This window comes from Hypoxylon fragiforme, assembly GCF_022984875.1.
Source record: "Hypoxylon fragiforme strain CBS 206.31 chromosome Unknown GGS25scaffold_8, whole genome shotgun sequence".
NCBI lineage: Eukaryota > Fungi > Ascomycota > Sordariomycetes > Xylariales > Hypoxylaceae > Hypoxylon > Hypoxylon fragiforme.
In genome coordinates, this window is record NW_026054763.1 from 777,856 (window position 1) to 791,212 (window position 13,357).

Here is a 13,357-nt window from a genome sequence, read left to right on the forward strand (position 1 = left end):
ATGTATCTAGCTTCTATCACTCAGTTTGGGGTATTGGCGACCCTCCTACTCGCGATAGCTAAGCCTTTCGGTCGGGGGATTCGCCACCCTGAGCTCCAGCTAAGGTTCTTGAATGGCTCGTCGCAAGTCAAGCCGTCGTACGACTACGTTATCGTCGGAGCAGGAACAGCCGGCTTGACCTTGGCGGATCGTTTGACGACAGAGGGGAACTGTGAGCGACAATGATAATCAATCAGGCGAAAACTAAGTATGGTTACTAATTAAATTGTGTTTCAAGCTACTGTTCTGATTATAGAAAATGGAAAAATAGGTGCGATATGCAGCGAAATATATCGAAGATAGTGTCGATACTGATTATCACTCCCAGTGGACTCTCCTAGGATCGACCAGGTCTATACCGGCGGCGCTGCCATGGGACCGACGTGGTCGTATCGCATCAACTCCATTCCCCAGGCCAACCTACGGAACCGGAGTACTGCAGTTTTGGCGGGCAACTTGGTTGGTGGCAGCTCGGCCATCAACGCTATGATGACGGTACGAGGGACTACGGAGGACTACGATCGATGGGGCAACTTCTTCGGCAGCAATTCGTCGTGGTCTTGGAGTGGCATGTTGCCCTATTTGAAGAAAGTACGGTTTTACCTTTGTTTCTTTTTCTTCTGTTGCCTGATTCTCGGCTGACATGGGAAAGGCTCTGAACTTTGCGCCTCCTGATCCGGTTGTGGCACAATCGGTGAACATCACTTACGACACGTCGTTCTGGGGAAACAGCTCGAGCGTCTACGCGGGATGGCCATATTTCCAGTGGCCTGGGCTGGGTTAGTATATTTTTTTTTCTTTTTTTAACATATATCCCTATTAATATTCAATCCTACTAACCCGAGAGAAAGCTACGCAAATGGAAGCTTTCAAAGACATCCCCGGAGTCGAGTTTCCGCCAGACAGTGGTGCTGGAAGGGCAGGCGTATACTGGTTCCCGACGTTCATGGATCCCAAACGGGTGCAGAGGTCCTACGCCAGAACCGGGCATTTCGATGGCATCAACAGAACAAACCACGACGTCGTCACCGAGTCGCACGTGATAAACATTCTCCTCGAGGACGGGGCGGCTACAGGAGTCGTATTCCGACATAATATTGGAAACGCCACCACACTTACCACTGTGAAGGCCAACCGAGAGGTTATACTGTCTGCGGGCGCAATCCACTCCCCGCAGATACTGCAGCGCAGCGGGATTGGGCCGAGCAAGCTTCTCGAGTCTGCGGGCATTAACACGACGGTCGACTTGCCTGGGGTTGGCCAGAACTTCCAGGACCACCCGATGATGTTCATGAGCATTACTCGTGAGTAGCAGCCTTCCTACGTCTGATGAGTCGCTGGGGAAGCAGCAGCAGCACGGAAGCTAAAATGTTAAATCAGTCGCAAACTTCACCGCCTCTCCGAACCCAATGGATAGTAAGTGATTTCTGAAATTATGGAGGTTTTCCTAATCGCACTACTCTAACTTAAGGGTTACTATACGCGAGACTTGTCTTACCCCTTCTTTCATCCACGCGCGAAAGCACTTATTAATCAACTCCTCCCACTACAGTGTTCCGAAACCAGAACTTCAGCGATTGGGCTCAAGAAGTTTGGAGGGCGAACAAGACAGGTGAGTCACGAAAGAAAAGAACCTCGCTGAAGGTCTAGCATCCACAGCTGAGTCTAATCCTTTGTGGTTCTTTAGGCCCGTACTCCATGGGTATCGGTAATGCTGCCGCATGGCTAGGCATGCCAGTCATCGCGCCTGATAGATTCGAGGATATAGCTGCGAAATTGGAGAGTCAGGATCATGCTGCCCAGCTACCGCCAGGCACCGACCCAACGGTAATTGCTGGTAAGTCACCTCAGTGCCTTATACACTTGTTTACAGGGGAAAGGCAACAGAAAACCCCATAGAAATAGATCTAATGTTATATTTGTAGGATATAGTGCACAGATGAAGGATATGGCAGCGTCGATTCGATCCTCAAACACCGCGTTCTAGTGAGTGGACCGTCTTTTGACTCAGGATTAGCGCTCTAGTCTCATAAATAGGTACCTAATTAGGTACCTAACAACTACTAACATCACCCGCTACAGCAACCACGTCCTGACAGGCGCGGGGTCCTCAGGCACCTTGGTAGACCTGCACCCCCTAAGCCGCGGCACCGTGAACATCAACACGACCGACCCCTTCAACACGGAGCCCATCGTCGACTACCGCGCGCTGACGAACCCCGTGGACCTGGACATCATGATCGAGATGCTGCGCTTCACCAAGCGCTACTTCTTCGAGACGCGGCTCCGCGAGTTCGGCCCAAGACAGGTGCAGCCCCCCAGCTACGTCGAGGAGCCCGAGGACTTGGCGGGTTTCTTGGCAGAGAACCTCAGCCCGTCCGAGTACCACCCGTCGGGCACCTGTGCGATGATGCCGAGGGAGCTGGGCGGCGTGGTCGACCAGCGCTTGAGGGTTTACGGGGTCAATCGCTTGAGGGTCGTGGATGCGAGCATAATGCCTACGCTGCCGGGGGCAAATACTTGTCAGACGGTTTATGCTATTGCTGAGAAGGTGAGTGCTCGACTCGTGTGACTCGTTTGTGCGAAGATGTGTACTAACGTATCGTGCTGTAGGCGGCTGATCTTATCATCGCTGACGCGTAACCTCAAGCCGTGAAGGAGATGTCAATATAAATAGCCCGAAGATGTTTTATCTTCCTGAATTCCAGAACAGTAACTGAAACTCCTTGGTCCTATGGTGGTAATGATTGAACGATGATGTAGTAGTAAAGTTGCGAGTCACTAGGTGTAGAAATCCTTCATTCACCCCCCTCAGTCCATAACACTTGGTATTGGCATCATATCGTACTTCGTATTTCGGCAGTAAAACTAACAATGGTTAAAACAAAACGCCTTGGAACGCCTGACGCCCCTCGAGTATCAAACAGCAATCATGACTTAACCCTCAATCTCCAGAACCTGTCGTAAGCCACCCTCCGCAGTCTTATACCAGCGGCCCCTCTCCTCGAGATCATCCTCAACCCCCCCAAGCGCAGCTTCTTTTCGTCTTTGCGCCTCCTTCGCGGCCGTCATACTATTCTGCCTCTTGGTCTCGAGGGGCTGGAGCTCCGCCTGCAGCCGATCTAGCTCCTTCTTCTTCCTCGGGACCTGGCTCTGTAGTTGCTCTAGCTGTCGTTCCAGCTCAGCCTTTCGCCGCTTCTTCATCTCTAGCAGGTCTGCTGTCCTGGCCAGGGGCAAGTTCATCTCAGGGTTAGGATTCGACCCCTTTGCCCGTGCCTCCTTGAGCTCGGCAACCGTGCTTTCAAGTTCCTCGAGCTTGCCGGGGAGCTCGGTCAATTGCACCGTCTCGACCTTGACCTTTTCATACTTTTGACTTAAGTCTTTTGCCTTCTCCTCGAGCTCGGTGATCATGCCCGCCACTTCGGTCTTCAAAGCCTTGAGCATCGCCTTGGCCTCCAGATTCTCCTTTTCGAGGTCCACATTTTCCTGCGGGCTTACAATCAGAGGCGGATCGCCCACGATGGCGCGGATAAACTTCTCTTTGGTAACCTGCTCTATGTAACTGAAACGGAGCTTGGAAAACAGCTCCCGGTAATGGGTTAAGTCTGCCTCGAGAGAAGACGGCGTGGTGGCATCGAGGGATGAGGTGGAGATGTCTGATATGCGCTGATGGAGATCCTGTGCTTGTGTAACTGCGGCCGATATGGGCTCGCTGAGCTTTAGGATGGTGATTTCCTGACCAGCAGCAAGTGACTGTAACTTAGTCAGGACCTTATCTGCTGTGATAGGCGCCATCGTATATAGATGCAATGTGACTTGGTCGCGTGGGTCCTTTTTGTTGAAAAGAGTCGCTCTTTCTAGTGGGCGACTCTAGGGGATAGTTTTATATACTTGGTTTTATTTCAACTTGTTTTATTTTGCAGATACCTCGTGAATTGCTCAATATATATAGATGTATCAAACATTGGTTGGCGTTGGAAGCAAAACATCAAGATCGCGAAGTCACGGTCTTAGTATTTACATTTTGGCTGAAAAGGGAAAGGTGCGAAAAGAATGATCTGCAGTAAGGTACAGGTGGATCCTAGGTAGGCAGGCCCTTAATAAGCAATTTAGACAAGGTGGGGGATAACTGTGCTATCGATAACTAAAGGATAAAGGTCAAATGCTACTGTATTGTACATAGTAGTATTGCGCTAGTAACCTGGCACTGCCTGGACGAAAGCCTGGACGAAACCTTGAATCGCAACGGTGATCATTTTGAATTCAATTTGATTCATCAATCTCCTTCTTTCTTCAATTTTTGAACCCCACAACAGTCAGGGTCCACCTCACTTTGGAATCATTTACATAAGCCCCATTGTGCCACTGAGTTGCTAAGTTGCTACCAAGAACATACAAGGTGGCAGGGTGGTCAATAATTTGACCAATAATTTAAAGGACTACACTTTCCACCTTCAACGTTGAACACCAACCCGTTGAACACCAACCATTTGACCTTCTTTTGTCTCGCTCTCCCCCTTCTCGATTACATATACAGGCAAAACCATAAACATACCTAGGATCCCTATCAACACATCCGCTCAAGCGAAAATGCCTCCCGATGACCTCCTCACCGATGAACGAGCTGCCGAGCTTCTAGTTGAAGAAGCAAAAGATTATTCGCTTAGATATTCCGCCATGGGTCTCGACGCTATCAAGCCTGCCAGGTATGCGACTTGTTCGTCCTTGGTTCCGAATTCCACGTCGCTAATGGGTGTTCTTCATTTCTAGGCGCCCTGCGAATCAGCCTAAGCCTAATACCCGATTTCTCAACAACATCATTCGTGATACCAACAGTCACAATCGTGCTCTATTAGCCAAAGAAAGCGCTGAATCACGAGCGAAACTACGTGAACTCGAGGTCGCTGAGAAGGCAAAGCAAAGGGAAGAGGAGCACAGACAACGAAAGACTAGACCTGGCCCTGGTGATACGCGAAAGCGTATGCTTGGAGATATTGCTGCCATACTGGGTGGATCATCCAAGAGGCGTAAGACCGAGAACACCGATACGTCTACTGGCAATGCTCCCACATCGTCGGAACGTGCCTCGGAAGGAAGCTCCCATCGATCACATAAGAATCCTTCAACGAACGGCGACTCTCACGCTAAGAAGGAGAAGAGCCGAAGGGATCGTATAGCGGAACGTATGGAGGTACCACGTCGTTCTCACCGCCGGGAAGAAGAACGCGAAACAGTGGAAGCGACTTCGTCTAGTTCTCGAAAGCGCAAGCACCGGGAACGTTCACCTCGACGCGATAGTCACCGACCATCGAAAGACGCAAAGCGTGCTAAAGATCAGTCTTCCCAATCTGAAAGTTCATCTGATTCAGATCCCTTGGATGAAATTATTGGGCCTGCACCAGCAACAAGCAGCAGTGTTCGTCGACGAGGACGTGGAGCTAATGCCGCCAAGTCTGGGATAGATGAGCGATTTGCACCTGACTACGACCCGAGAAAAGATGTGACGCCTGAGCCGGATGACAAGGACGACTGGACTCTTGCGGCAGAAGCATTCCGCGATCGCCAGAAGTGGAAGAAGCAAGGGGCTGATAGATTGCGTTCTGCGGGATTCACCGAGGAGCAGATCAAGAAGTGGGAGAAGGGTGACGAGAAAGACGAAGCCGACGTCCAATGGACCAAAGCCGGTGGCTTGAGAGAATGGGATCGCGGCAAGGTGGTCAATAAAGATGGCACTGTGAGCCTTGCTAAAGATGCCAAAAAGTAAAGACGATTCATGAGGCACGTTATAGTCGATGCAGTTGTGGATACATACCTACAGGTGTTTTTTTTTCTTTGGCTTTATCAGTTGCATAGCATAGCATGGCACAGCAAAGCATGGCATGGTATGGTGTTGGTGGCAATTTTGCAACGAAACAGTAAACGCACTTCACGCGATGGGATACGCTAGGTAGTACGTTGAATTGTCGGCTCCTAGAAACTTGAAAGTGCATACCTAGTACCTTTATATTGAACTTTGATAGTGCCACTACTTACATACTATGTACCGGGTATGTACTACCTAGGTTAGTGGTTTCAATGTTTCTTACACGCGAAAGTTGGGGGGACCTTTCGATACTTCAAATCTAACTGTGTTTATGATGATGCATACATGAGAAACAATAGCCGTGTCAGTCAGTCAGAGGCAAGGTGCCATTTGCTAAAAGTAGTGGCATTTGGCATTTTGCGGTTGGGGTGGTGGGATGAATCAGGTATTGCGGCGCATCCCGTTATCTAACCAGGAGGTCGGTAATAAGGTCTAAGAAGGACATCTGGAGCTGAGGTTCTGAGACATTTAAGAGCATACATACAATGTCATACATGTGAAAATTGATATGTTTGTATCGAATCCCCGATAAGATGCACAAATGGGTATAAGCAGTACGTAAGATTCTTAATGATGTGGGGATAAATGTATGCATCGGGGTTCGCGAGTGACAGGTATTAACTAACTGATTGTCTCTAACAACTAGATGTCCCCGAATCGTTTCAGGTTTTCATAGCAACATTTAGCAACATTGCAACATTGCAACATTGCAACAATGAAGTTGAAATTCGGTGATATTCAATGGGCAATGGCATATGATCGACAGATTGATAAAATGCTTGCATTAGTTGGAATTATGCGGAGACCCACCCTACTTTTATATGAATATTTAGTTATTTAGTTATCAACTTATCATGGGTAACTAATAGGCAAGTGACCACTGTGACCTAACCTAGGTCAGAGGTACTTTTGCTCGTGTGATCAATGAGGTCATTTTCAACATCAATTCTTCAGAAGTTCAGATACTACATATACTTTGACACCCACCACCACATACCAAGCTTCTTTTAAAGACCTCTTAGATGCCATTTATGTCCACGGGTATGTACGAAGGGGATTAGGTTCTTGGAAACATGTGTGAATGGCCGAGTGTGATTAGATTTTGATACGAGCGTCGAAGTTACAGCCTGGTAGCCCACGGCTGCCCACCTAGGCTTATGGCAGTTATGTACATAATTCAGGTGGTTCGACTCTGGACTCTGGAGTTATGTAACTACCTAGTATGTACCTACATATGTAGGTTAGTACTACGTACATTCGCTCCGTACATCTGTGTAAACGCGTTTCCTTCATGCCCAACTAACCTGATGTGGATAATATTTCAAACTTAAATCAACCAGCTCATTCTGTTCGGAGGCTTTAGCAGTCACGATGAAGCTTATGATAGGCTAACCACTGCTACCAATGCTATTCCAAGCCACCGAGGCCGCTGAAATGGTCCACACGGGTGAGAGCTGGCAATGCCTGGCATCCTAACCTCGCCATCATAACTTAAAAAAGCTCCAGTTGGGTGACCAAGGTGCCAATGCAAACCATGTAAGCAAAGGGATCCCTGTACATGCCTTACTAGTAGTGGCCTAGCAGTGGTCTAGTACCTACCTTTATGTACTATACGGTCATGCCGTCAACTCCGCAGTTGCGCATCCCCATCCACTTTAGATTTATTTATTACTATCATCATCTTCAGCAAGAGCACCAACAACTGTCTGGTAGTAGCAACGTCGTTACCATCTTTTAGTCCACCTACATTCAAAATCTTCCTGCTTCAAGGACTTTTGGTGAGAATCCCTTGAAATTTACGTAGATTTCGCTTCTACTGTTTTCTTACACAGTTAATCAACTGTTTTTTTTTCCCCTCGGATTCTTTTTTTGGAACCAATCTCGTTAATAATATCTTGAACTCCCCCACTCTATCCATCTCCCGTTTAGACATTGTCTCGTCTTGCCACTATCTTAAACAGTTACATATTTCATAACTTCTCTGCCTCCAGTATAAGCTTTTAACAGTACATATACTGTCGTTACGAATGGTCGTCTACGTAGTAGGGTAGCTGAAATACTAGCTACGTCGAGTCACAGCAACTACTACGCCTTCCTCCACGCCATCGCAAACATGCGACCTCCAAGAATCGCCATACTCGCCTTCTTCTTCGCCGCCTGCCTCTTCCTCGTGTGTCGCGCCATAACATCGGCCGGACGTTCTACTCCTGCGATATCATCTCCTCAATCCTCACAAAAATCTGGTTTTCGATCGTTCTTTTCCTTCTCGACGCCATTCATTCTTTTTCCGCCGAATGCCGTTATTACTATAGCCGACGACAACAGTACCTCATTTGCTGCGAGGCCGGCCGCTTTCGGACCCCCTTTGCCAAGTAAGGGTTTGAATGGGCAGTTATGGATTGGTAGCGGGTTCACGGAGGAATCCATGCAAGATGGAGAGGGTGAAGGTGAGTTAGGCTGCAGCGACGTACCTGGTTGGGGTGATGGCAGCTCGAATGCTGTTTTGAAGCCATCCGTAAAGGAAATGCAGCACAAATACAGACCGGCTGCTGTCGCTAGCAAGGCCAAGAACCAGAAACGAAACGATTCGAAAGGCCCGCTTGTTGATCGAACTGCTATTTCCGAAATCGAGCCCAAGGCCAAGGCCAAAGCCAAGCCAGTTGATGACGGAACCGATGATTACCTTCACCAGAGGCTCGATATGTCGGCCAAGTCGCAAGGCGAATTGCTTGGTTCTTTGGCTTCGAGCCATGCCGATATTCAATCGATACAGGAGGGAGCCGAGATTGCCGGCAAGATAGTCTTGCTAAGCCGCGGTGGCTGCGGCTTTTTGGAGAAAGTAAAATGGGCACAGCGACGAGGCGCAATTGCTCTTATTGTCGGCGACAATCAAAGAGGCGGGCCATTAATACAAATGTACGCCCATGGAGATACTTCGAATGTTACCATACCGTCCATATTTACATCACGTACGACTGCCTATTTACTTTCACTCATGATGCAGCCCGGAAGCTTTATAGAAGACCTAGTGGACGAGAATGGCAAGCCTTCTTTGAAAGTGCAGCAATCCGACAAAACTCGGAAGAACAAGAAGGCAAGGCACGTAGCTACTTCAGGCCAGCCCCCCAAAACCAGTTCTAAACCCAACAGTGCAAAGATACCAATAACAAAAAAGCACTCCCCAGCAAGTAGCGAAGCATCAGGCTCACGGCTCGCATGGCTCTCCAAGGCTTTTAGCTGGGGCCCTGGTCCAAATTTAAATTCTGCTGCCAGTGGAAGCCGTCCGCCTAGCAGTGGTCAACTTGACTGGGTAGTAGTTGAAGACTTCTCAGATGAAAAAGACAAGATTATCAAGAATAGTTTAGAGCGCGCCTCTAAGGTCAGGTCGAATGCCGATTCCAAGGACAAGACTAAAAAGATCCCTGATGACACCTTCCAAATAGGCGTCGAAGATTGGCGAGACCCGGACCTCCTTGGTCCTTCCGACAAGGACAATATGGCGCAAGATGCAGCCGAGGGCAATAGCAAGCCCCTTAAGTCAAAGCCAAAGTCTGATCAAGCCTCGAACACCGAGCCGTCTGATAAGAAGCAAGGCGGCAAAGTTTTGATGAATGGCAGGGTTACTCCCAACAGTGGGGAGTATGCCGCGAGCCGTATGCCGGTTAAAGGGGTCGATGCCTTTGGGTCTACCAAAGGGAAAACGTCCATCTCAAGTAGCGGGGGTCTTATTTCCAAAATCTTTGGCGATGATGATGACAGTGATGATGATGAGGATAATGCGGATCTTACCAAGTCTAAGCCAATTAACCCCCCCAATGTTGGAAAACCTGGTTCTGTTTCTGGAGAATCCAGCGAAGAGCGAGAAGGCCTTTGGGTCGTCATTACCCCTTCTAGTGGTGCCAGTCCTTTCTTTGACACGCTCTTGGTCCTGGTTGTCAGTCCTCTTATCACACTCACGGTAGTATATGCCCTACTTATATTACGAGCACGGATTCGACGACGAAGATGGAGAGCTCCGAAGTCCGTCGTTGAGCGGCTCCCGGTGCGTACGTACCATACCGTGGCGTCCACCCCAAGCCGTACATCCAGAGTGCCATCTCCTACCAGTTCTTCCCCCACAACACCGTTACTTCAGAATCAACATGGCCCATCAAGGCAGAGACCCCGGTCACAGACCACTACTGGCGTGCTGTCAGCGGGGGACTTTATACAGGCCGATTCTTCGACACCAAGGTCAACACCTCGTGCCCACGAGAAGCGCAATACGCATACCTCAAGTGAGTGGAAGAAGTACATGGGCCGGCAGGTCGAGTGCGTCGTCTGCCTAGAAGAATATGTCGACGGTGTCAGCCAGGTTATGAGTCTACCATGCGGGCATGAGTTCCACGTGGATTGCATGTAAGTCAAGCCTCGATCCACATTAATGCATAGCTAACAAGCAACAAGAACACCATGGTTGATAACGCGGCGTCGGACCTGCCCTATCTGTAAGGGTGACGTTGTCCGGTCTTTGGCCCGTGGGATGCCGTCTAGCCCACGGTATGAGCCTTATCAGGACGATAGTGACGATGATCTCGATGAACCAGCAACAGCCTCATCGTTGCCTGACGACCCTCTCGGGCGGGCAGATGACGCTGATGTAGAGCAAGGAACGCCAGTGCCCCCTCACACTTCGCATCAAGATGGTTGGTTGAATACTCTTAGAAATAGCTTTCGAACCGGATTATTGTCTCGATCCAGGCGAGCACCGGAAGATGACGACAACCGGGATAGATAATAGATATTCTATTTGAGCTGATTCTACATATCATTGGGCGTTCGGTCACACTATAGCGACTTGACTTTATAAATACATACTGGGTACGGATTTGGGAATGCATCATGGAATATGGTGAATAGGCTAAGGGACAGGACTACCATGTCGGTAGGCGTAATGAAACGGATCAGTTACCTCTTGCAGGGCTCTTCGTCCTTTATAAGTTGCTTTTTTAGAGGAGTGGGGGGGGGCATTCCAAGACTAGATCAGGTCCCTAGTAGGTAATCATGCGTTGCATTGCTAACATGTAACTCTGGGAGTTGGCCCCTGGATTATAGACTATTACGGTCACAGTCGGTAAATAGCCTAGCCTAGGCCAAACGAGAATATCCAGTATACTCGATGGAGGTCGTTGAATAAACTACCTCATATTTGATATTGATATGGAGGGTAAATGCATATATCGGGTATGTGGTCCAAGCTCCTGTCGAAAGGGGCAAGTGATGCTTTAAGATGGACAATGATTGGCTACTTGGAGAACAAGGATTTCCCTTTCCTATGACGACAACATCTGTGTACGATGACAACCTAGGCGGAATCAGTGACATTCAAACATCATCCAACCAATATATACTAGGCCGCACTTTAATTGTCTAACTTACATCTATCTCTACTGAAAACTCAACATAACTTTATTTTCCACCTAATTCCCCTTGAAATTTTACAAAACTCGGAAGTGATTCAAACCGTTTATTCGCAATGTCTGCTGCCGGTTTCGCCAGCAACATGCAGGCAAAGGCCCAAGAGGTCGCGTAAGTACTCCGTCTAACTATAGATACACGGTTCTTCCTTCGAGAAAGCTTACTGATAACTCGCAGAAAGGAAGACTATGAAAAGGCCAAGATTCTCATTTCAGATGCTGCCAAGAGCGGCGCCTATCTGTACCCTTTCAAGTAAATCGAGACGTCCCCACCGAATCATGAGTACCGACTTATGTATCGACTTATCACTAGATATCATAGACTAATATTTCATGTAGGGGCATCATCTATTTTGCAACACATAGGTCGCTATGGAGGCCGTTTTACTCCCGTATCCTGCCCACTTTAGGGCTTACTGCGGGAGTACTTGCTTCTATGTTCTTCTTCACTTATCTACCACAACTGGCAGTCCTTGTCTTCGTAAACGGCCCCTTGGCCGTTTTTACTACAACCCTCCTGGTTCTCAACGAAAGCTCTACCATTGTCAATATCATCTCTCGGAACTTTCTCCTCCAGGAGGCTCTCGTCGACACCTTTGACGGCACCCTGTTAGCAAGGAACGCGAGCGATGTTGTTAGCGAGGGGCGACAACTGAAATCTGGGAGAGACCCTATCGCCAGGTTGGGAAAGCTTATTAAAAACCCATTCTCCAAGTTCACCCCAAAGGCTCTAGTCAGATACATCATGTATCTCCCCCTCAATTTCATCCCCGGTATGTCAGCGATATCTATATCTCAAACCACCTACGAATGCATTTGAAGTCGAGTAGCTAATGAACCATTGGCCAAATAGTTGTCGGCACAGCCCTTTTTATACTTCTTCAAGGTACGTAATATCTATCTGTTCTAGTGATAGTATGTAATTGTAACATGTATTAATATGCAAATCAGGTCGATCAAGGGGTAGCTCTGTTCATAACCGGGTGTGTATTCCCACAATCGTCTCCTGTTCTAGATTATGTCTAACCAGAGACAGTATTTCCAACTGAAAGGGTGGTCTTCGTCGCAACAGCAGGATTGGCATAAACGCCATATCAGCCCATATACAACGTGAGTACTACTTGTTCCCAGCAACTTTACCCCCGCCTACCCCCAAAACATACACTGACACTAGAATGCAGCTTTGGCACAATAGCAACTCTGCTGGAGATGATCCCTGTAGTGTCAATGTTATTTGCATTTACTAACACTGGTACGTTCTCTTCTACCTCTTAAAATGTCTCACAACTGACATCCAGATTAGTGGGTGCTGCTCTCTGGGCTGCCGACATTGAGCAAAAGAAGACACAGACGACCGATGGTACGGCCCCTAGCCTACGAGAATCTGCAAAGAGGGCCGAGTAGGGTGATACCAGAGATGTACCAGACCGCCGTCTCCGAGATTAGGTGGCTCGAAGATCCTGCACGGCGATGCATAGCCGGGATGCATCTTAGTACGACATTAGCTTTTGTATGATTTGGGACGGCTTGTGTCGCCATTACCATCTACATCTTGCAATACTAGGCAAACGTACATGAGGGTCGGTTGGTCTATGGAGATTCAGGTTACTTACCATATGCCGAGAATGTGCAGACATCGTCACTTCAGAATCGGTTTCCAAGAGGGGCACTAATTATGAAATGTGCTTGATCTGATACGGTGGCCTGCTAGAGTTACATGGACATATTCCCAGTTTAAATGCCCGCATGTCTTAATCTTGTCTCTTATCCTGGGGAAAAACTTTCACACGTGCTGTCCCAGCTCACGGCCGTATGTCTCAAGCAAGTGTGTGGAGTGTGTGGGAAACCGCACAATCTTCATTAATCAAATCGAAACACGTCAATGCTGCAGGAAACATGCCTTATCTTCTGGAAATTTTCGAGTCCGATTTGTCAGATTTTGAAGTAGATGTAGAGATGGTCTCTCATACCTTTGAGCTGGAGGTTTGCTTCCAGCGAA

The 13,357-nt window shown here is 48.3% G+C and overlaps 5 protein-coding genes across 5 annotated transcripts; 4 read left to right on the top strand and 1 right to left on the bottom strand.

Annotated features, from left to right (window-relative positions):
• On the top strand, nt 1–2,682 carry GGS25DRAFT_524437 (putative GMC oxidoreductase; the record flags this gene model as incomplete). Its single annotated transcript, XM_049264609.1, has 11 exons — nt 1–211; nt 278–310; nt 368–630; nt 692–818; nt 891–1,343; nt 1,420–1,455; nt 1,592–1,651; nt 1,727–1,876; nt 1,965–2,025; nt 2,122–2,590; nt 2,653–2,682. 11 exons carry the CDS (start codon nt 1–3, stop codon nt 2,680–2,682), a joined length of 1,893 nt encoding a protein of 630 aa, XP_049113727.1.
• Nucleotides 2,683–2,793: 111 nt separating this feature from the next.
• GGS25DRAFT_405292 (uncharacterized protein) lies at nt 2,794–4,084 on the bottom strand. The gene has a single exon (XM_049258458.1). The coding sequence runs from the start codon at nt 3,832–3,834 to the stop codon at nt 2,977–2,979; it is 858 nt and encodes a 285-aa protein (XP_049113728.1). The 5' UTR covers nt 3,835–4,084; the 3' UTR covers nt 2,794–2,976.
• A 130-nt stretch (nt 4,085–4,214) lies between these two features.
• On the top strand, nt 4,215–6,280 carry GGS25DRAFT_502657 (uncharacterized protein). The gene is made up of 2 exons (XM_049262026.1): nt 4,215–4,745; nt 4,810–6,280. Exons 1-2 carry the CDS (start codon nt 4,630–4,632, stop codon nt 5,801–5,803), a joined length of 1,110 nt encoding a protein of 369 aa, XP_049113729.1. The 5' UTR covers nt 4,215–4,629; the 3' UTR covers nt 5,804–6,280.
• Nucleotides 6,281–7,572: 1,292 nt separating this feature from the next.
• GGS25DRAFT_502661 (uncharacterized protein) lies at nt 7,573–11,238 on the top strand. Its single transcript, XM_049262027.1, has 2 exons — nt 7,573–10,300; nt 10,349–11,238. Exons 1-2 carry the CDS (start codon nt 8,016–8,018, stop codon nt 10,677–10,679), a joined length of 2,616 nt encoding a protein of 871 aa, XP_049113730.1. The 5' UTR covers nt 7,573–8,015; the 3' UTR covers nt 10,680–11,238.
• Nucleotides 11,049–12,966, top strand: GGS25DRAFT_405461 (uncharacterized protein). The gene is made up of 8 exons (XM_049258460.1): nt 11,049–11,470; nt 11,537–11,611; nt 11,698–12,131; nt 12,212–12,244; nt 12,310–12,341; nt 12,395–12,468; nt 12,540–12,610; nt 12,662–12,966. The coding sequence occupies exons 1-8, from the start codon at nt 11,418–11,420 to the stop codon at nt 12,760–12,762; spliced, it is 873 nt and encodes a 290-aa protein (XP_049113731.1). The 5' UTR covers nt 11,049–11,417; the 3' UTR covers nt 12,763–12,966.
• Nucleotides 12,967–13,357: the final 391 nt, after the last annotated feature.

What these genes read in the sequence shown, in the direction of transcription:
- GGS25DRAFT_405292 (XM_049258458.1), bottom strand. Translation starts at nt 3,834, where the DNA reads ATGGCGCCTATCACAGCAGATAAGGTCCTGACTAAGTTACAGTCACTT.
- GGS25DRAFT_502657 (XM_049262026.1), top strand. Translation starts at nt 4,630, where the DNA reads ATGCCTCCCGATGACCTCCTCACCGATGAACGAGCTGCCGAGCTTCTA. An exon ending in GACGCTATCAAGCCTGCCAG is followed by an intron (nt 4,746 to 4,809) that starts GTATGCGACTTG and finishes CTTCATTTCTAG; the next exon opens with GCGCCCTGCGAATCAGCCTA.
- GGS25DRAFT_502661 (XM_049262027.1), top strand. Translation starts at nt 8,016, where the DNA reads ATGCGACCTCCAAGAATCGCCATACTCGCCTTCTTCTTCGCCGCCTGC. An exon ending in GAGTTCCACGTGGATTGCAT is followed by an intron (nt 10,301 to 10,348) that starts GTAAGTCAAGCC and finishes ACAAGCAACAAG; the next exon opens with AACACCATGGTTGATAACGC.
- GGS25DRAFT_405461 (XM_049258460.1), top strand. Translation starts at nt 11,418, where the DNA reads ATGTCTGCTGCCGGTTTCGCCAGCAACATGCAGGCAAAGGCCCAAGAG. An exon ending in GCAAAGGCCCAAGAGGTCGC is followed by an intron (nt 11,471 to 11,536) that starts GTAAGTACTCCG and finishes GATAACTCGCAG; the next exon opens with AAAGGAAGACTATGAAAAGG. An exon ending in CATATCAGCCCATATACAAC is followed by an intron (nt 12,469 to 12,539) that starts GTGAGTACTACT and finishes ACTAGAATGCAG; the next exon opens with CTTTGGCACAATAGCAACTC.